This window comes from Scyliorhinus torazame, chromosome 1 (assembly GCF_047496885.1).
Source record: "Scyliorhinus torazame isolate Kashiwa2021f chromosome 1, sScyTor2.1, whole genome shotgun sequence".
Lineage (NCBI taxonomy): Eukaryota > Metazoa > Chordata > Chondrichthyes > Carcharhiniformes > Scyliorhinidae > Scyliorhinus > Scyliorhinus torazame.
Genome location: NC_092707.1, coordinates 299602512 through 299624342, shown reverse-complemented (window position 1 = coordinate 299624342; position 21831 = coordinate 299602512). Strand labels below are relative to the sequence as shown.

Genomic DNA, 21831 nt, shown 5'->3' with positions numbered 1-21831 from the left:
CGGCGGCCTGGCCCGCGATCGGGGCCCACCGATCCGCGGGTGGGCCTGTGCTGTGGGGGCACTTTTCCCTCCGCGTCGGCTGCTGTCAACCTCTGCCATGGCCGGCGCGGCGAAGAACCCCCCTGCGCATGCACTGGGATGACGCCAGCACACGCTGGCTCTCCCGCGCATGCGCCGGCCGGCGGAGGCCCTTCGGCGCCAGTTGGCGCGGCGCCAAGCCCTTCCGCACCAGCTTGCACAGCGCCAATCCTGCCGGCGCCGGCCAGATTCCGCACCTTCTGGGCGGCCCAACGCTGGAGTGGTTCACGCCATTCTGTCTGCCCCGCCGGATAGGGGAGAATCCCCCCCCTGGTGACTGTAATTATTGGGCCGCCAATGGCCAAACACTTCAGGAATTTTTATAAGAATTATTGGTTAATTCACTTGTGTTGTGACTCCTGGGCAGATGGGCTGGAAGTGACAATGCTCTTGTCCAATGTGGTAAAACATAGTGTACTGTTGACTCAATAGTAGAACAGTAGAAAGTGTTCTATTAAGGTAGATCACAATTAATTTATATTGGATCCATTTACTCTAGCATGAGTATCTTGTCCAGGCTCTGGCAAGATCATTGACTGCATGCTTGCACCACAGATGAAGGAAGACCTACAAAAACGCTTAGGTTTTCCATGCACTGAAACAAGTACTATCAGCTGAGTCATATCTTCAATTCGGGCAGCATGACCAGGGGGACTGCTGCCTAATGTCGGAAGACGACAAACGACTTCCAACGAGCTGCAAGGGTATGTCACCACCTCTCTCCTGGCATCAGTTCTGCCTGCCACCCCTCTAATTCCCAAATCCACCCCCCAATCCACCAGCTGACATCTTGCACCTTTCCCACATTCGATCTTCAAGCTTGTTCCTCAGAATCGCCTGACACCGACCAGCACCACTCATTCATGGCTAGGTGCCCGCACATGCCACCTGTTATAGACCCCCACCCATCACGCATGAGGTGTGCTGGGTGAATAGCGCGAGAGGGCAAAATTAAGATTCATAAGATTTGCAGGTGCCCTGCAACTGGAATTACGTGGTAGCCTCAGACTGTGCCCAGTATGTACACAACCACTGGCACCTACTACAGGTGTCAGAACCAGCACCAACTGATAACCCAGCACTTCAGTCATTCGGCCTCTGGCACAGGACACCTACACCACTGGACATGCAGGTTCCACCAGAGGCCAACTGAGTGACGTGTTGGATCACTCACTCTAAGGACACTGGTTAGAGTAATACCACAACACCACCAAATGCATAACCATACGCTCAGGTATCTGAGAAACTCAAACACAAGGGGTGTAGTTATCCGACCTCCCGCCGGGTCGGAGAATCACGCGATGCCGCTCTGACGCCGGGACGCCATTCTCCGATGTGCGGCAAAACGGGCGCCCGCGCATGGCGCTCGGCTACTCGGAGAATTGCCGAAAACCGTCGCAGCAGCGATTCTCCGCTGGAGCAGGGATTCTCCGGGTCGGATGGGCCGAAGTCCCGCTGGTGTGACCGGATGTCACGCCAGCGCCGTTCTAACATGCTATAAAACAGCGTCAGCCAGTCGGGCTGGCTGACGCTGCGGGAGGAGGTGGGTGACGGCGTGGAGCGGGCCCTGGGGGTGGGGGGGGGGGGCACACATCCAGGGCTGTTGGAAGAGGGGGCCCACACATCCGGGGGTGCTTGTGGGGCACATATCCAAGGGTGGGGGTGGGGGTGGCCCACACATCCGAGGGTGGGGGCACACATCCACGGGTGTTGGGGGAGGGGGCCCACACATCCAGGGGTTGGGGTGGAGGGTGGCTCACACTTCCAGAGGTGGGTGTGGGGAAGGAGCGGTGGGGTGGGGAAGGGCGACAAAGGCTGCAGCGGCCACGGTACGCCATGGCAGGGTGGATCTAACGGCCAGACCCCATGACGGCGGACATACGGCTGACCACCCAACCCGTTCGCTTCGTGGCACAGGTGACCCGGCCGTCCTGACATGTGCCAGACACCCGCACCCCACTCACCAAACTGGCAGCACCCACCAGCGGGTATGTCCAGGGCGGCACACACGGGAGCCCCTCAGTGTGGGCACTGCCACCAGATGGTGGCCCTGGCAGAGGGGACGGCCGACTGGTCTCTGGGCACCGAGGGGGCAGGGGTGGGGTGCGTGCTGGCAACCGGGCCGGCCATGTAGACCATGGCACCTGGTTGTGGAGGGGTGTATACCAAAGCTGAAACCCTGTCTACTCCCACCCCCCACAGATCGTATAATGTTCAGCCATCTTCCAGCGTTGTTGGCTGCCGTTGAGGAGCCACAGCAGGAGGATGACAAGGAGGAGGAGGGTGTGTCATGGCCACGGCAGCGTCCGATGCGACAACATGTGTACCGACCCCGCATGTCCTTCGAGAACCTCCCAGACAGGATGTGCAGGAGGAGACGCCGGCTGTGCCGGGAGATCATTGCCCACATCTGCCACCTGATGGCACACCTGGCACCATGTGGGACCGGGTTGGACATGCCCTCCCGGAGGCCATCAAGGTGATGGGTGCACTGAACGTATTTGCGACGTGGTCGTTCCAGTCACTGAGTGGGGACCTGTCCGGCATCTCCCAGCCATCGGTGCACAGGTGCATCCGGGCTGTCACTGATGCCCTGTACGACATCGCGGATCTGTACATACAGTTCCCTATGGACCGTGCCCACCAGGATGCTCGCACAGCGGGTTTCGCCGCTGTTGCCCGGATACCCATGGTGCAGGGGGCGATCGATGGAATGAACATCGCCATGCGGCCCACGTCGGAGGAAAGGGTCATGTGCCTGAACATGAAGGGCACATATTCAATGAACGTGCAGGTGGTCTGTGACCACAGGGTGACGATCCTGCACGTCTGCGCCAGGTACCCTGGGAGTGTGCATGACTCCTTTATACTCTCCCAATCGTTCATCACCGCCATGTTTGAGGGACAACCCCCCCGCGCCTGCGGGGCTGGTTGCTGGGCGACAGGGGTTATCCGTTGCGGTCGTGGCTGATGACCCCTATCCGGAGGCCGCAGACCGACGCGGAGCGCCGCTACAATGATGCCCATGCAGCGACCAGGAGTGTGGTCGAGAGGTGCTTTGGGCTGCTGAAGATGCGCTTCAGGTGCCTGGACCGCTCTGGGGGGGCCCTCCAGTACCCGTCAGATAGGGTTGGCCGCATCATCATAGTCTGCTGCTACCTGCACAACATAGCCCAGCAGAGGGGCGATGTGCTGGAGGAGGAGGACGGTCAGGATGAGGGAAACTCTTCTCCAGATGAGGGGGATGGCGAGGGGGAAGCAGATGCAGGGGACATGGGGGATGGACGGCAACAGTAGGCTGCCCAGCACCGCCGGCTGGGCCAGCAGGCACGGGTGTCGCTGGTAGCTGCACGTTTCGGTGACCACGGTGGGGGTCAGCAGTGATGTGCATGTGCACAGAGAGCAGAGTTCGGCACCACCCCCACCACCGACCACCCTCACCTCCCCCACCACCGACCACCCTCACCTCCCCCAACACCGACCACCCTCACCTCCCACACCACCGACCACCCTCACCTCCCCCACCACCGACCACCCTCACCTCCCCCACCACCGACCACCCTCACCTCCCCCACCATCGACCACCCTCACCTCCCCCAACACCGACCACCCTCACCTCCCCCACCATCGACCACCCTCACCTCCCCAACACCGACCACCCTCACCTCCCCCACCACCGACCACCCTCACCTCCCCCACCATCGACCACCCTCACCTCCCCAACACCGACCACCCTCACCTCCCACACCACCGACCACCCTCACCTCCCCCAACACCGACCACCCTCACCTCCCCCACCATCGACCACCCTCACCTCCCCAACACCGACCACCCTCACCTCCCCCACCACCGACCACCCTCACCTCCCCACCACCGACCACCCTCACCTCCCCCACCACCGACCACTCTCACCTCCCCCACCACCGACCACCCTCACCTCCCCCACCACCGACCACCCTCACCTCCCCCACCACCGACCACCCTCACCTCCCCCACCACCGACCACTCTCACCTCCCCCACCACCGACCACCCTCACCTCCCCCAACACCGACCACCCTCACCTCCCCCAACACCGACCACCCTCACCTCCCCAACACCGACCACCCTCACCTCCCCCACCACCGACCACCCTCACCTCCCCACCACCGACCACCCTCACCTCCCCCACCACCGACCACCCTCACCTCCCCCAACACCGACCACCCTCACCTCCCCCACCACCGACCACCCTCACCTCCCCCAACACCGACCACCCTCACCTCCCCCACCACCGACCACCCTCACCTCCCCCAACACCGACCACCCTCACCTCCCCCACCACCGACCACCCTCACCTCCCCCACCACCGACCACCCTCACCTCCCCAACACCGACCACCCTCACCTCCCCCACCACCGACCACCCTCACCTCCCCACCACCGACCACCCTCACCTCCCCCAACACCGACCACCCTCACCTCCCCCACCACCGACCACCCTCACCTCCCCCACCACCGACCACCCTCACCTCCCCCACCACCGACCACCCTCACCTCCCCCACCACCGACCACCCTCACCTCCCCCACCACCGACCACCCTCACCTCCCCCAACACCGACCACCCTCACCTCCCCCACCACCGACCACCCTCACCTCCCCCAACACCGACCACCCTCACCTCCCACACCACCGACCACCCTCACCTCCCCCACCACCGACCACCCTCACCTCCCCCACCACCGACCACCCTCACCTCCCCCAACACCGACCACCCTCACCTCCCCCACCACCGACCACCCTCACCTCCCCCAACACCGACCACCCTCACCTCCCCCACCACCGACCACCCTCACCTCCCCCAACACCGACCACCCTCACCTCCCCCACCACCGACCACCCTCACCTCCCCCAACACCGACCACCCTCACCTCCCCCAACACCGACCACCCTCACCTCCCACACCACCGACCACCCTCACCTCCCCCAACACCGACCACCCTCACCTCCCCCACCACCGATCACCCTCACCTCCCCCACCACCGACCACCCTCACCTCCCCCACCACCGACCACCCTCACCTCCCCCACCACCGACCACCCTCACCTCCCCCACCACCGACCACCCTCACCTCCCCCAACACCGACCACCCTCACCTCCCCCACCACCGACCACCCTCACCTCCCCCACCACCGACCACCCTCACCTCCCCCACCACCGACCACCCTCACCTCCCCCACCACCGACCACCCTCACCTCCCCCACCACCGACCACCCTCACCTCCCCACCCCACCGACCACCCTCACCTCCCCCACCACCGACCACCCTCACCTCCCCCAACACCGACCACCCTCACCTCCCACACCACCGACCACCCTCACCTCCCCCACCACCGACCACCCTCACCTCCCCCACCACCGACCACCCTCACCTCCTCCACCACCGACCACCCTCACCTCCCCCACCACCGACCACCCTCACCTCCCCCACCACCGACCACCCTCACCTCCCCCACCACCGACCACCCTCACCTCCCCCACCACCGACCACCCTCACCTCCTCCACCACCGACCACCCTCACCTCCCCCACCACCGACCACCCTCACCACCCCCACCACTGACCTCCCTCACCTCCCCCACCGCCGACCACCTCACCTCCCCCACCGCCGACCACCCTCACCTCCCCCACCACCGACCACCCTCACCTCCCCACCACCACCGACCACCCTCACCTCCCCCACCACCGACACCCTCACCTTCCCCACCACCGACTACCCTCACCTCCCCCACCACCGACCACCCTCACCTCCCCCACCACCGACCACCCTCACCTCCCCCACCACCGACCACCCTCACCTCCCCCACCACCGACCAGGTGGACTCCTGTGATTCCTGCCCTATGACTACGGTCCCCTTTGGCAGCCGTTTCCTGGGCGGCCCGGCCTGGATGGGCCAGGCTGCACCTTGGGCAATTGGGGTGGCGTAGTGCCACCCGGTTCTGCCCGCTGCCCACTGGATGCACCAGGGCCGGGGGGGGGGTGGGGGGGGGGGCGGGGGGGGGGGGGGGGGAGTCCAAGACGGCGCGGCGTTCAGGCACCCCCCTGCGGGGGGAGCCGGAATGGGCCACAGCACCTCCTCCATCCTCGGGGTGCCCGGTGGCCCCTGGGGGCTCTCCATGGGATGGGGGTGCGAGTGGATCCAGCACCTGGGCACCGCCATCACATGGCACTGCCAGTTCTGGAGACCTCTGCTGGTATCGACCAGGGTCTGGACGTTTGCAGCCATGGAGCTCAGGGAGTTCGCCATCCCTGTCTGGCTCTGTACAAACGCCGTCCATCACCCGGGCAATGGCGCTGATGCACTCAGTGATGGCCCTGCTGGGATTGGGCCATGGACTGCTGAGACCGCGCCAGGTTGTTGAGCACCTCTGCCGATGTTCAGCTGGCCCAGGCTCATGGCTAGCCCTGTCCTGGGTGGCGGAGGACACGTGCACAGATAGCCCCAGGCCTTGCAAACTCAGTCCCATGCCCGACAACCGCCGCGACCATTGTCTCCACCGCGGACGCCACCCCGTGCGGTGTTGGCCTGTGTGGCACTCATGATCAGCACCATTTCCGCTGCTGGACACAGATGCCTCCTGCACTTGCGTCTGCAGGTGCTGGAAACCTGGCCGTCCACCTTCTCACACTCCTGGGTCCCTGACTGCATCGGGTCTATGGTTGGGCGGTGGGAACTCCAGGAACCCGGGATCCATCTGTAGCGGCAGGTGTTTGCCAGGGCTGGGCTTGCCCTCCGACCGTCCAGCTCCTCGGCTGCTCCTACCTCCACCTGTTGTACCGATCAGCTGTGTGGTGCGCACCAGGTAGTGTCCCAGAAGCCTCATCACTAAAATGGCCAACCGAGGTGAGAGTATCTGCGGTGGCGGAGGGTGCAGGGGACAGCTGTGGCGCAACCTCAGTGTCTTCATCAGACCTGCGGTCGGGGGTACCCTGGGGTGTCATGTCCTGTCTGTCCATCCCCTCCTTGTGGTGGTCGTGTTGTGTTCTTTCATGTCTGTCTGTCCCCTGTGTGCTGGTGTCCTGTGTCGTCGTGTCGTCACTTGTACTGGGCCGGGAGGGCTGTTGTTGGAGCTGCTCTTCCCATCGCTGCTAGAGTCCCTGCGGGCTGGCCGTCCAGGCGCTGGCCGGGGCGGTGTCTGCCAGGTGATCCGGGTCGGTCACCATGTGGCCCTGCGACACACAATACACCATCATGGTTAGGCAGGGGGAGAGGGGTGTGGGTCATGGTACTGGGTGAGGGGGGCGTGCTGAGGGGACAGTGCTGAGGGGAAAGGGCTGAGGGAAGAGTGCTGAGGGGAAACGGCAGGGAGTAGTGTGATGAGGGAAGAGGGCTGAGGGGAGAGGGCTGAGGGGAGAGTGCTGAGGGGAGAGTGCTGAGGGGAGAGTGCTGAGGGGAGAGTGCTGAGGGGAGGGTACTGGAGGTAGTGTGCTGAGGGAAGAGAGCTGAGGGGAAAGGGGCCAGGCAGGGGGGGATCTCACTTGGTGGCGCCCCCGATCACGGCATGGGCAATCTCCCTGTCCTCGGGTGCACCAGCTATGTTCAGTGCCCTCTGCTCGTGCACGGTGAGGGGCCGCACGTCAGGTTCACCCCTCCGGCTCGGGCACCCTCTTGCTGGTAATGGCCGCTATTCTCCTGGGGGGGGGGGGGGAATGACACCATTGTTAGGCGGTCTGATGCATGCAGTTGGATCGATGTTGGCATCAGTGCACATGGCCAACGCAGCTTGCATGGGTGGCTGCAGCCATGTGGGTCACGGCTGTGGGTGTACCGTCCCCCTGGGGAGGAGTGGGTGTTACACATGTGGGGGGTAGGGGGTTTGGTGCCATGGGCACATTGCTGGGTACTCACCCTGGCTGCCCTCATAGGTCGTTGAGCTTTCTGCGACACTGCTCGCCAGCCTGGGTGTCAACGCGATGGCACTGATGGCCGCGCCCACCTCCATCCACAGATGCCGGGCCACATTGGGTGGGACCCTCTGGCTGGGTCCAGGGTACAGACGCCCTCTCCTCTCCTCGAGGGCATCCAGGAGCGTTTCCAAGTCGTGGTCTGTGAACCGAGGCGCTGCTCGGCGAGGCTCCATGTTGCTCCATCGGCAGCCTGTGCGCTCGCGTCGCCTTATGTGCGACGCGGCGTCGAATGCGTGGCGCCGCATCTCCGGTGTGGCTCTGAGGCCGCGCCCCCATGCTTTCCGCCACGTCCCTGCTGCCCCCCTTGTCCCGGTCCCGGAACGGGTGCCGACCACGGAGTGAAACACTCCCATTTTGGCACCAGCGCTAACACGTCGTAGCGGAGAAACATGCCCGAGGTTCCAGGACTTCATTACCATTTAGCCTAGAATTGACTTTTGAATCTCATCTTTCTACTGTGAAAAGGGGGCGGGGTAAAGGAGACTCAATGAGCTATGCACCAGCTGCAACAGCTTAATCCATGCCTCACTATATCTGTAACTAGTTATGCATTGTCGGCTTGTTTAACTTGTAGGTTACAAAATGGTCCATACCTAGTTTCCAATGGCGCACACTCTCACATTGGGTGTTCCAGCTAAATGGGGAAGATGTAGACCACGTGGCCACATGAGAATGTGATGACATGGCTACAAAAAGGTCACGTGTTGGGAGCATGGGGGGGTTATCCCAGGGAGCACGGGCAGAGCACAAGCGTGAAGTACCTGCCAAGCCAGCAAATAAACTACTTTTTGGTACAAATGCTTTGTTGTCAGTGTTTAGGGAACCCAACACATTTACACAGCTCTTCTGTCTGATCCTATCATCAAGCTTCATTAGTTGTGAATGCCCATTGGAAGCAGCTACAATGGGCTGAAGAAGCATGCCTTGTTCCAGACCATTATGGCTCAATGTTTGTGATTTCTCATTATCTCTTGGGTAAACTTATCAAAAGTATGAAGTTATGCACTTTGGAAGGAGGAATTTAGGCATGGACTATTTTCTAACTGGGAAAATGTTTCGGAAAGCAGAAGCACAAAGGGATTTGGGAGTCCTTGTTCACGATTCTCTTAAGGTTCAGTCGGAAGTTAAGAAGGCAAATGCAATGTTAGCATTCATGTCAAGAGGGCTAAAAGACAAGACCAGGGATGTACTTCTGAGGCTGCATAAGGCTCTGGTCAGACCCCATTTGGAGTATTGTGAGCAGTTTTGGGCCCCATATCTAAGGAAGGATGTGCTGGCCTCGGAAAGGGTCCAGAGGAGGTTCACAAGAATGATCCCTGGAATGAAGAGCTTGTCGTATGAAGAACATTTGAGGACTATAAGTCTGTACTCGTTGGAGTTTAGAAGGATGAGGGGGGATCTTATTGAAACTTACAAGATATTGCGAGGTCTGGATAGAGTTGACGTGGAGAGGATGTTTCCACTTGTAGGAAAAACTAGAACCAGAGGACACCATCTCAGACTAAAGGGACGATCTTTTAAAACAGAGATGAAGAGGAATTTCTTCAGCCAGAGGGGGGTGAATCTGTGGAACTCTTTGCCGCAGAGGGCTGTGGAGGCCAATTCACTGAGTGCCTTTAAGACAGAGATAGATAGGTTCTTGATTAATAAGGGGATTAGGGGTTATGGGGAGAAGGCAGGAGAATGGGAATGAGAAAAATATCAGCCATGATTGAATGGCGGAGCAGACTCAATGGGCCAAGTGGCCTAATTCTTCTCCTATGTCTTATGGTCTTATGGTCTAATACACCCATCTTTTCTTTGCTCAATTGCAACAGCACATGAACGAAAAACAGATTTTAAACCATTAGCATTAAAGTAACACTCCAATCCCACTCATGTCCAAATCCTTTTCCTAGAAAATGTTTGAAAGTCCCCAAACACAATCAAAATAGATTGGCATCTCTGGCCTATAAAATATTTGAAGGGTAATTATTTTTGTTTTTCAGTCATGCATATTATACCTATTTTTGTAACTGTAGAAATGGTGTAAACTAGACCCATTACCCTGAATGCTTACCTAAACTGTACAAGGAACTAACTCCCACAGAGGAATGAATAACATATTCAAGAAAAATATCATCTGCTAGTTCACTTTGAAAAAGGCCACTATCGAACAAGAACATTATTATTCTTCTGATCAATGCACTTGAATGTATCAATCCTATTCTAAATGTGACGTATTTTGAAGAATATGTTTGAAAAATCAACAAAACTACAGAAAAGGCCATTCAAAACATGCATCAGTTTACAGTGTTGATCAACACATGGTGATATCCCCTTACCTCAGGTGCTACAAAATTGGCTGTATAACACGGAGTCATGAGAAGGCCATTCTCAGCCCGGAGCTGCTTGGCAAAACCAAAGTCACATATCCTAATGGATTCTGGATTCCCGGACTCATCCACATACAAAATGTTACTTGGCTTCAGATCTCGATGAACAACCTACCAGGAATGAGAACGCAGCACTGAATCACCAGCAATAAATCACAAATGAACAAGTTTCAGGCTGGAGAGTTCCTGATGTCTTCTATTTGTGAATAGTGTTCCTTACTGGAAGTGATGGATTTCAGAATCACCCCTAGTATGCAGTGGCGGGCAATCTTGTACAGAGTCGGCAGTCAGTAATTCCCTCTTTTGCTGCCTGAGCAGTACTCCAGCAGAGCAGATCATCCGCCTCATTTAGGAACTGCCCAGGCGGTAAAAGTGAAAATGACCTACAGCCTGCTATCTTCAAGTTCTTTCAAGATAAATGAGTTTATGATTACTTTTTTAATTAGCGGCAGGAGAATTTCATACCAATGTATTAATCAGAAAATTGCACACACAAGGATTTCAACTGCAAAGGAAATTCTAGCCACTGTGTCACTGTTGTCCTCATCAGGTTAAAGGATGTCAGTTGAAAACACTTCCCATTTTGAGTACCCATTGTCAGCACCAGGCAGGCCCAAATCAAGTATAGCATGAGCAAGAGAGAATGGGCGAGATAGAGAATGGGCAAGATAGAGAATAGAGGTATAGAATGGCTCCTCATCTGGGTTACCCCAAAAACTGAATTGACACTGCTACCCCAGTGTGGCATTTTCACTGTTCACATTCTGCTGACCCTGGGTTGAAATTGCCTACATTCATTTCAACAGGAGCTGGAACCATGGAATGCGTGGAAAGCTCTGAACCTGCGTAACGGTCACCAAATTAAGCTGGAGAAAAAAATATCTTTATATCTTTCACAATTTCAGGGTATCACAAAGTACTTTACATCATAGTGTAGTCACTGTTGTATAGGGAAAAAAATCGACCTTCAGGTTCTGTATTCCAGGGAAGTGATAGTGGTAATTCAAATTCCAACATATCTTATGAGAATCTCCTCATTGCAGTTGCTTTTGATTGGGTCTCCTTAAAATGCCTAATGTCCATATGCTTCTCATGAGCTAATGCTTCTCAGCATCCTTTAACAGCCCATGCACTAAGTTCTTATTGGGTATTTTGCCTGCCCTCACAATTGTGTGCTTTTAATAATAATAATCATTATTAATGTCACAAGTAGGTTTACATTTCCACTGCAATGAAGTTATTGTGAAAATCACCTAGTCGACACACTACGGCACCTGTTCGGGTACACAGAGGGAGAATACAGAATGTCCAATTCACTTAACAAGCACGTCTTTCGGGACTTGTGGGAGGAAACTGGAACACCCGGAGGAAACCCACACAGACACTGGGAGAACGTGCAGACTCATCGCAGGCAGTGACCCAAGCCAGGAATCGAACCCAGATCCCTGGCGCTGTGAAGCAACAGTGCTAACCACTGTGCCAACCAACGTGCCACCAGTAATAATATTTAGTCCTGGATGTCAGCTTTTTCTCCCCATTCCCAGGGACAGAGGTCTGTAGTGGATATGAAATCTGCCCAGAAAATGTGGATGTTCCAAGGAAAGGACAGCGTATAAACACAGGGCTCCCTCGAAAACATACATCATACTCACAAGTTTATTTTTTGTGTGCATACATACAGTGCAACTGGGTAACTCTACGCTTTTGTTATACACCACTGAAATTGAAACCTTCAAGATTAACAATGAGAACATAATGCTTACAAATGAGCCATGTCAAAGTTTTTCATCTTACACTCATCAGGACACTTTTCAAGAATACAGATATAGGCCGCAATCTGATAGCCCTGTTGACCATGTGCACAAATCCCATAATAGCCGCCAAACCTCCCGAGAAATGAAAAACAGGATCTGCGCTAGCGAGATCTCAGAATGAGATCTTCCTCACTCCCCGCACTGACGTAATCAGGTTCATGCCCAGGAAGAACGTGAGTCCCCGATTTGCATGAATTAACATTACATTTGCAGGTTTGACTGCAAGCTTCACACTGGTTTTCTCACATGAGCCAACATTCTGTCCATTTTTGTGACGATTCGGGCCATAGAGTCCTGATGAGTGCAAGACGAAAATCTTTGACATGTTTCTTCATTTCAGCAATTCTCAAATTCTGTACCAGCAAATGACAATTAGAACATACCCCTTGAGAGTGTAGGTATTCCACAGTCTTTGTGATTGTATAAAGTACTGCACTGGCCTCTCTCTCTGAGAAACACTTCTGCCGTAGAATCCGATCAAGCAGTTCTCCTCCTCTCATTAATTCCATGACAAGATACAAATATTTTCCATCATCATATACCTGAATAATTAAAACAAACAAAGTCAAGAAATATTTGTTTGAAAGAGCTTCACAATGCAGTAAAGACTCACAGACAAATGGCATAGTTCAGAACCTCAAACTCATAATCCTTGCACAGAGCCATTTTTAATTTATGGAGTCTGAGATTAATGCAAGAGGACAGAGACTTGTATTGATGTAATAATATCATGTGCTATCTTTCTCTGTCAGGTATATTGCTATTATAATTTCAGTTAATATGAATTTTACTGAACTTAATATGTCTGCTGAACATTTCGTGAAAAAAAAAAACAAATGTAAAAAAATGATATTGACTTTATTTATTTATTGGGCTGAAACTGCTGGCTGAGTTTTAAAAGACTGAACAGCATTAGTCATAAAACAGTTTCTAAGATGGTTGACATTTGTATAACTGTACCTTATAAATTCCAAAGCTAATTTAGTGGAGTCAGACGGTCTAAAAAAACATCAAAGACAATCACCTCGGAGGATTGAGAATGACCACATCTTGGGGGAATTAGCTCAAGTCGTAGAGGGTTTGCTTAGCATTTCAGAGGTGGTGGGCTCAATTCTTCACTTTGATTTAGAGTGGCACGATAGCACAGTGGCTAGCACTGCTGTCTCAGAGCGCCAGGAACCCAGGTGCGATTCTGACCTTGGGTGATCGTCTGTGTAGAGTTTGCACATTCTCCCCATATCTGCGTGGGTTTCCTTCAGGTGCTCTGGTTTCCTCCCACAGTCCAAAGTTAAGTGGATTGGCCATGATCAATGCACGGGATCACGGGGATAGGGCAGTGGAGGGGCCTAGGTAGAGTACTCTTATGGAGGTTTGGTGCAGACTCTATAGCCGAATGGCCTCCTTCTGAACTGTAGGAATCCTATTAGATTCTATGGATCTTCTGGCGGATTCCTAAAACATCCAGACAATCACTTGTGTATTCAACTGGGTGGGAACATGAATTGGACACAATCCTTTTTGGGGAAATGGACACTCACTAGGAAATAAACTCACATGGCAAAAAAACCTAATCATATCTAAACCAAGGACTTGAAATCATACTGTTATGACCATATTTGGGTAATCAGTCAGTTGTTGAGAATGGATCGTGCGATGGTCCAACTAATTCTGCTTTGTGTTTTAAGAAGCTCCTTTTCACCTGGCCATCCAGAACTCAAGAGGCAGAACCTTGAGTGGGTACTATCTCTCTCTCTCTCTCCATCCAGCCTGCAAGTTTGAACCCTGCCAGTCTACCTATTAGTGAGAAAAGCGGGAGCCATTCTACCCCTCCTCACCTGATCAGAACGGTACATTATGAGAATAATTTTGTGTTCTGGTTGGAAAGCTGTAAGCTGTAAACAATCATTTTTTCTTCTAAGGGAAATATAGGAGCACGAGTAAGCCATTTGACATTCCATGTAGGTGACTCCCCAGGGCAGGAGCAGACTTGGCTCGATGATCCTTATGTAAGGAACAACAAATAAATTGCAATCAGCCAAGGGCCCTGTTGGTGTGCTATCTGGAATTGTTGCTTGTAAATCATTACTAATTATCAGTGTAGGTGGCTTTAGACTGATTCTCCAATTGCTTCGACTGATGAGTGTTCAGCACAAACAAAGATTGGTTTATAGTCTAGGTTGATGTTGTCTTATATGTGACATTAGACCAAGTCTCGATATGCACTCCTGTGTCAATATCTTTGATTGCGTACTCGAGAAGGCCGAGAAGTATATGGAAAACACAGCTCGTGCCAATACACAGCCTTGCTTGGTGTCACTGGTGACAGGAAAGGAATCAGATGACATAACAGTTTGTACCACATTGTCCATCATGCCATTGTGAAATGAGCGAAACAAATACCATATAGATATCCTTATATTGATCGCAGGATATTTCCTGAATTTGATATACTATAAAGATTATGGGTGGGATTCCCAGCCATGTGTTTCTTGGCGGCGCGCCGTTCGCTGGCTTTGGGATTCACATTCCCGTCTCTTGTCAATCGGATTTCCCATTGAAGTTACCCCACGCGGCCCGGAAACCCACGGGCAGGGATGCGCTGGGGGCAAGAAAAGAGAATCCCAATGGCTGAAGAATTCCAGCACATGAGCTGGATTCTCTGTCCTGAGGCTAAGTGCCGACACCAATGGAGGGTCCGTGGCGGTTCACGATGGGAAGATCGGCGCAAAAACCTCACCAAATCCGCTACCGGTGAGGGGCTAGCACCAGCGCCGCGTGAAACACCCGCAGAATGCGCGGAAAGCGGTTGGAGAATCACCAGGTCCCGTGTTGCACATGCGCAGGGCTGACGAGCTGCAACCTTGCGTACACCTACACCCCCCACATACGCACCAATCATGTTGGACAAGATAGTGCCGGCTGTGCTGCACCGTGTAACTCCCCACCCCAACCTCATAGCCCACCTTCTGGCCACTCCCCACCATTCCCCCCAGCCCTGGAAGAAGCCCCAGCCAGTGGCATGGATCTCGGCCAAATGTGGCGGCGCTGGACACTGTCCGTGCACCCTCTCTCTCTCCCAGCAGCCGGCACACTAGGCTCTCGACCGCTGAGACCACACGTGGCCCGTGACGTCGGGAACTCGGCCCATCGGAGACGGATCGTCGCGGGTGGACCGGCCAAGGATATTCCAACAGGGTTGGGGTTGCGACTGCTCGTGGCGCGCATTCCGATGACCCTGATTTGGAGGGGGCTGGGCTGACCCGGAGTCAAACCAGGTCAAACCGGTGCCTGCCCCGATTTTGGCATCGTGAGCCAATTTCCGCCCGATTGCCGTTCCCGGGTTTGGCGTTGGGCAAGGGAGAATCTCACCCCCTGTCTCTTGTTCCTCATCCGTCACAGAAGGCACAGTGTTATTCAGCCTACATAATGTCAATTCGGTGAATGACAATCCGATTCAGAATAACTCTTGCAAGAATTCTTCCTGCTGTTGAAAGAAGTTAGGTGGAACTATTCGTCGGCGGGATGCTCCACTTCGCTGGCAGCGCACCCACGCCTGAGGGTTTCCCAACGGCGTGGGGTGGCCACAATGGGAAATCCCATTGGATGGTTGCCGGAATGGAATATCCCGCTGATGATGAGGACGCACCGCGTAGGAAAAGGTGGCTGGCGGACCGGAAAATCCCGCCCGTTACGTTCCATAGTGATTGTCACAGATGAACATGCTCCTTTTCCATTTGCAGAAGCGAGTTATGGAGGCATCCGTGTAGTCATGGGGCACAGTACCTTCATTCTAGATTAGGCAGAAGCACCATGTCAGTCCCTCCATACTTGAATATTTCAGGTGGGTTGCCATCAGCTTCTGACAACTAAAAAGCTGCTTTATGGCCTTCGTAACTTCAGCTTGAGAAGGACCAAGGAGCAAGCTATTCCAGTGTATGGTGCTGTGCAAGTGACTCAATGGTATAATTGCACACTATGGATTGTTGGTTTAGGAGATAGCTGAAGTGCTCTACCCAATGAGAGAAAATGTCATGGCCATTTGTTCGGAGCTGATTGCCGTCTGCAGAGAGGATGGGTAGCACACGGTCGATTTGGGGGCCATAGACTGATCACAGATCACTTCGTGCAGAGCCTTCAGGTCATTTTTAGAATGGGGACAACAACTATTAAATGGAGTCATTTTACGAAATTGTGTGATCATTATGGAGCACTGCCCAATGGGAATACATATGCTAAGTTGGAGGTTATGGGGAGTGAATGTCCATGTCCCCAACTCCCACACCCAGGAGGGCAGGACCAAGGACTCCTAAAATATTTCCTTCTATTCAGCTACCGCTCGCTTCAAATTGCTATGACAACTTTAGAATCATCATATTTAAACTACGGTATCATAATCTCATTACCATGCCAACTGCTTGCTTTCCAATCCAAATAAAATTAACATCGCCAACCTGAAGAGATAGGACTTTAACATTCCCATGGAAGTCATTTATATAGTTACATAATTATTATTAATTGAGAAAGGGAATAGATATATTAACTTTTTAATATTCCTGAAGGCAAATCCTTTCTGGCGTAAATCAAAAAATAGTTCTGATTTTTATTTGGCCCCTGGGGAGCTTTAACCTGGAGGGGTGTGAGGCTTTCGGTACATGTGCGCCAATGAAATCTGGCAAAAGTGGAATGGGAAGCTAGTTCCACCCAACCAATTTCCATACTTAACTCGAGTGTGCTAGGCTGGTGTGCGCAACCCTCTCGGGAGAGGAGATCTGCCTATTCACGTGTGTGAAGTGGTCAATTGGAGTGATGTATCATCACAACTTTAACTTTGATTTTCCATCCACAGTTTTTCCCGACTTCCTGAAACTTACTGAAAACAACGTGGGGGAAGCAATGGAAATTGAAGGAACTGATTAAAACTCAGTTAAATATTGCAATGTGCTTGCAGCTGCTTTCTTACTTACGATGTGGAGATGCCGGCGCTGGACTGGGGTGAGCACAGTAAGAAGTCTTACAACACCAGGTTAAAGTCCAACAGGTTTGTTTCAAACACGAGCTTTCGGAGCACTGCTCCTTCCTCAGGTCAGGAGGTGAAATTTGAATTCATTTTAAAAAGAATAGGGAATTAAAATGTCTAATATCCATGAAGCCCTGTCCTAGGTCTCGGCCAGTGCCTGCACAGATTGCCCAGGCCTTGGACATGCTCATCCATAGCTGCAACCTTCGCACCCAATGCCTCCACTGCGGATGCCACCTGTGTGGTGTTGGCCTGTGTGGCATGCATGGTCAGCACCACTCCCTGCTCCTGCACGAGGTTGGACTCCTCCAACTGCACCTGCAGGTGCTGGATGCTCACTGACATGTAGTCCCTGGGTCTGCAACTGCATCTCCACTATAGATGGCTATGTCCGTTCAAGAAGCCCGAAACCCATCTGGACAACAGCTAGTCCTTGGGGATGGCCTACCCTCTGACCGTCCTACCTCCACCTGATGTACCAGAGCAGCTTTGCGGTGCGCACCAGATAGTGTCACAGGAGCCTCTTCACTAAAGTGCCCAACCGAGGTGAGAGTCTCTGGTATGGTGGAGGGTGCTGGAGACAGCTGTGAGGGGAATTTGTTTCATCCCAGGACTCGAGCTCTGGCGTGTCTTGGGTCTCTTGTTGAGGGCTGCCGTCCTTGCTGCTGTTGTCATTATTGCTCGGCATAATGACGGGGGGGGGCTCCGGCTCTGGCACTGGCTGGGGGCTGGGGACACCAAATCCCCATCACCAACAGGTGCAGCAAGACACGAGACGTTGCATGATTAGACCGCTGGCCGGGGAGGTGCAGGGGGTTAGAGGGGTGAGGATGGTGTGGGGGTGAAGGTTGGGGTGACGGTGGTGTTGGAGGGGGGGGGGGGTTAACACACGTGGAATGGAGAACTGCAACTTGGCGGTTCTCACTTCCTCGCCCGCGGCCGATCTCCATCCTGGCAGCTTCCATTTCCTCTGGGCCGCCAACCGTGTCCAGGGTCCTCTGCTCACCCGCAGGTCAGAAGTTCCGCCTCCAGTTTTCTCCCATTCCCCCAATTATGGGTGGCATTCTCTTGGTGGTGGTGGGGGGGGGGGGGGGGGGGGGGGGTGGTTGCAGAAGACAGAAAACGCATAATGTTAGACAATCCGACGCATGTAGCCCAGAGAATGGGTAGCTGGTTGCCTCAGTGGCCAGAGCACCCAGCCATGGTGGCTGGTAAGGGTGCCGGCATGTGGTGCAGGGTGGGGTTTGGATGCCCTCCAAGTGGCGGGGGGTGGGTAGAGAGTGAGGTTATGGGTGTGTGGGACGGGGGTTGGTGCTAGGAGCACAGTGCTGCCTACTCACCCTGACCGTCCTGAGGAGGTCATGCAGTTTCTTCCGGCACTGCAGGCCGGTCCGGACAGTTTTTCTGGTGTCGCTGACCTCAGCCACCTGCAGCCAGGCTCGGCGAATGGCAGTGGCTGACAGCCTTCTTCCCGGGCCGGGGTACAGGGTGGCCTGCCTCTCCTCCACTGCGCCCAGGAGGGTCTCGAGTTTGGCATCAGTGCATCTTGGCGCCGCTCCCCTCACTGCCATCTTGTTGGCTGGGATGGTGAGTGTGGGGCGTGCAGTGTGTATTTGCGGCTGCAGCTTGTCAGCCTCCTGAGTGCCAATTGGAATCCGGTGAATCCGGCACCGTTTCTCATTGGAATCGATTGTGCTCCATGTGGTGCTGGTGCTAGTCCCTCAAGTTATTGAATCGGTCCTGGTGTGCCGCCAGCTTTGCTGTCGTGAAAGTCCACGAATCCTGTCCCAGCGTCAACACTTCGTCTCAGGAATGGAGAATTCCGCCAAATATGTTTTACTGGGTCCGGAATGAATGAGCTCTTCCGCACGGTCATTCCTCACCAAATCCATGGACTGTTGCATCTCTGTGTCAAGACCTCGGTTGTGAGGGGCGGGTAAAGATATGAATTTGCACCGGCAAGGTAAGTACATTGTAAATGATACTTAAAATTACCATATTTCGCCAAAATCAAATCAACATGTCGGGTTTTGTGTGGTATGATGGGGGCTGATATTCAATAGCATTGTCAGATCGATGGTGACCCCCATGTCCTGACCTCCGACAGTCAGAGATGCTGATACGTCGCTGATTTGCAGCCATTATTTCAGAACACCTGAGAGCACTCTCTCCCTTGTGGTTTGTAATGAGGGAACGAGGAGACTTACAAATGAATGTGATGCCATGGGTTCATTTGATGGATGCGGTGCATTTGGTGATATCGACCATGAGGGTGGGGCATGAAACTGTATGAGGATGACAATGAGTGGTGATGGCGGAGAGCTAGAGGATGGAAGTGAGAGGGAGTGCATAGAAAGAGAAGGATTGGTGCGTTTGGAAGGTAAGTGAAGGAGTGTTATGATGGAGTCGGTTTGACAAGATAAAGTGAGGGCTGAGGTGATGCACACATTAAAATGTAGGTAAATGTGCAGCAATATTTACCTTTCCTGACCTGATTAACTCAGTGCAGTACATTCACTCCATGGCAGAGAATGTCCACTCCATGGTTCAGGAAGTTCATTCCATGATGAGGAATGTCCACTTCATGGTTGATGGCACTCCATGCTTGTTGGCATGAATTGCATGGTGCAGGCATGTGAGGGCATCCCAACGTGCCAGCGCCATAGTACGGCGGGGCTTCTGGATCACTCCAGCTGCCCCTCTATCCCATGAATCGCACGCCGCCACCCGGACGCCGGTCTGCCTATTCTCCGGAGAGCGGAGAATCCTCGCCATTGGCGCCGGTGCGATCGGCACGGCACCGGTTGGTCGGCCGCGCCCCCGCCGATTCTCCGCCTGGGATGGGCCGAGCGGCCGTAAAATAAATCCAAGTCCCGCAGCCGCCGACCACGTGGGGTCTTACCATGTGGGACCTCGTAGTGCATCCATCTGGGGCGGCCTGGTTGGCAGGGGGGGTGGGGGCCTCCGCTGTGGCCTGGCCCGCGATCGGGGCCAACCGATCAGCGGGCCAGCCTCTCGGGCTGGGGGCCTCTTTTGTTCTGCGCCAGCCCCTGTAGCCTACGCCATGTTGCGTCGGGGCCGGCGCGGAGAAGGGAGCCACCATGCATGCGTGCAATCCCGCCGGTCCCACTGCACATGCGCAGACCCACGCTGCCCATCTGACACCGGGATCGGCAGCTGGAGCGGCGTGGGTCACCCCAGTGCCGTGCTGGCCCCCTGTAGGGGTCAGAATCGCTGTTCCTGAGGGCATGATGCCGTCGAGAAACACAACGGCGTTTACGACGGAGTCAATACTTAGCCTCAGGATCAGAGAATCCAGCCCGTTATATTAGATGAGTTAATAATTAAAGTCGCCATAGTCCCAGATGACATAAGGCTGCTTTCCCCTTTGAGGGGGAGAGCTGACTGTTGATGATTTAACCTAAGGATCACCACATCTCAGGCGAGGGGCAAGGTTGGGAAGGCAGGGCCTTCATGAATAACCTCAGCCAGTACAGGAATTGAACCCATACTGTTGGCTTTGGTCTGCATCACAAATCAGTAGCGTTTGTACCTAGACTTGTATCATATCTTGCTTAGACCACAATAGGAATAGTGTGCATAGTTCTGGTTTCCATCCAATAAATATTGTATGGAGGCACAGGAGAAGATATAAAAAATGATTTAAAAGGATGATACTAAAGCAGAGAGATTATGGGCAGGATTCTCCATCCCGCAGACCCGTTTTCTGGCACGGTGCCCCTCCCCGCCGGCAGTGGGATCCTCCATCCTGGCAGCCGGCCAATGGGGTTTCCCATTGTGGCCACACCTCGCTGTCAGAAAATCTGCGGGCATGAATGTGCTGCCGGCAAAGCGGATGATCCTGCCAACGGAGAAACCTGCCCCATATCTATCAACAGGGATTGAACAGATTACCATGCAGAGCAGGAAGAATTCCAGCTCCCTGGGATACGTTTATCCTTCCAGGTTTCATTAGCGAATCAAGCTGGCTTGTCAATCCGCAGGAACACTATGGCTTCAGGTATCAGATTGGTCTACTCGATCCAATCTCCTATTGTCTGGCATATCACCGTTTGGCACATTTACCTCAAATGGAAACCTGACTTCTCCAAGAAGGATAAACTGCTTCCTCTGAAGATAATACATGTCTCTGTCTTATAATCAAAGAACCAATTAAATCCAATGGCAGATCCCACATCTACAAATTCTACCAAACCCTAATAAAGAGGAAGTGAGGTGAAAAATAGAAACCTGGCAAGCAGTTTCCAGAAAGTTTGACAATTCTCCACATCAATCTATGGTGTGTCAGTTCGAACATTTCCCAACAAGAGACAGATGTGTCCCATTACTGCCGAGTAACAATGTGTCAAATCTACTCACATCCTTCAAGGTGATGATATTTGGATGCTGTCCATATCGCAACAAAATTTCAATTTCCTCTGATGGATCTCTTTTGCTTTTATCAATAATCTGGAAATAATAGAATGAAAGCAGCGTCATCAGTCATATCCACTTATAATTTCACAGAAACCTCTGTGTGAGGACTTTTCCTCCACTAATTTCCATCTGAATTTCTGCCTTCTTCACACTTGCACGCTGGTG

The 21831-nt window shown here is 53.9% G+C and overlaps 1 protein-coding gene across 5 annotated transcripts in view; it reads right to left on the bottom strand.

The window, feature by feature from the left end:
• Nucleotides 1-21831, bottom strand: part of rps6ka2 (ribosomal protein S6 kinase, polypeptide 2) — a 531365-nt gene that overhangs the window by 46252 nt on the left and 463282 nt on the right. For all 5 annotated transcript variants that reach the window (XM_072507735.1, XM_072507736.1, XM_072507732.1 and 2 more), the window contains 3 exons: nt 21610-21699; nt 12596-12754; nt 10348-10509 (listed from right to left, as the gene is read on the bottom strand). In XM_072507735.1, the coding sequence (XP_072363836.1) occupies nt 10348-10509; nt 12596-12754; nt 21610-21699 (411 nt within the window). The remainder of the gene's footprint in view (nt 1-10347; nt 10510-12595; nt 12755-21609; nt 21700-21831) is intronic.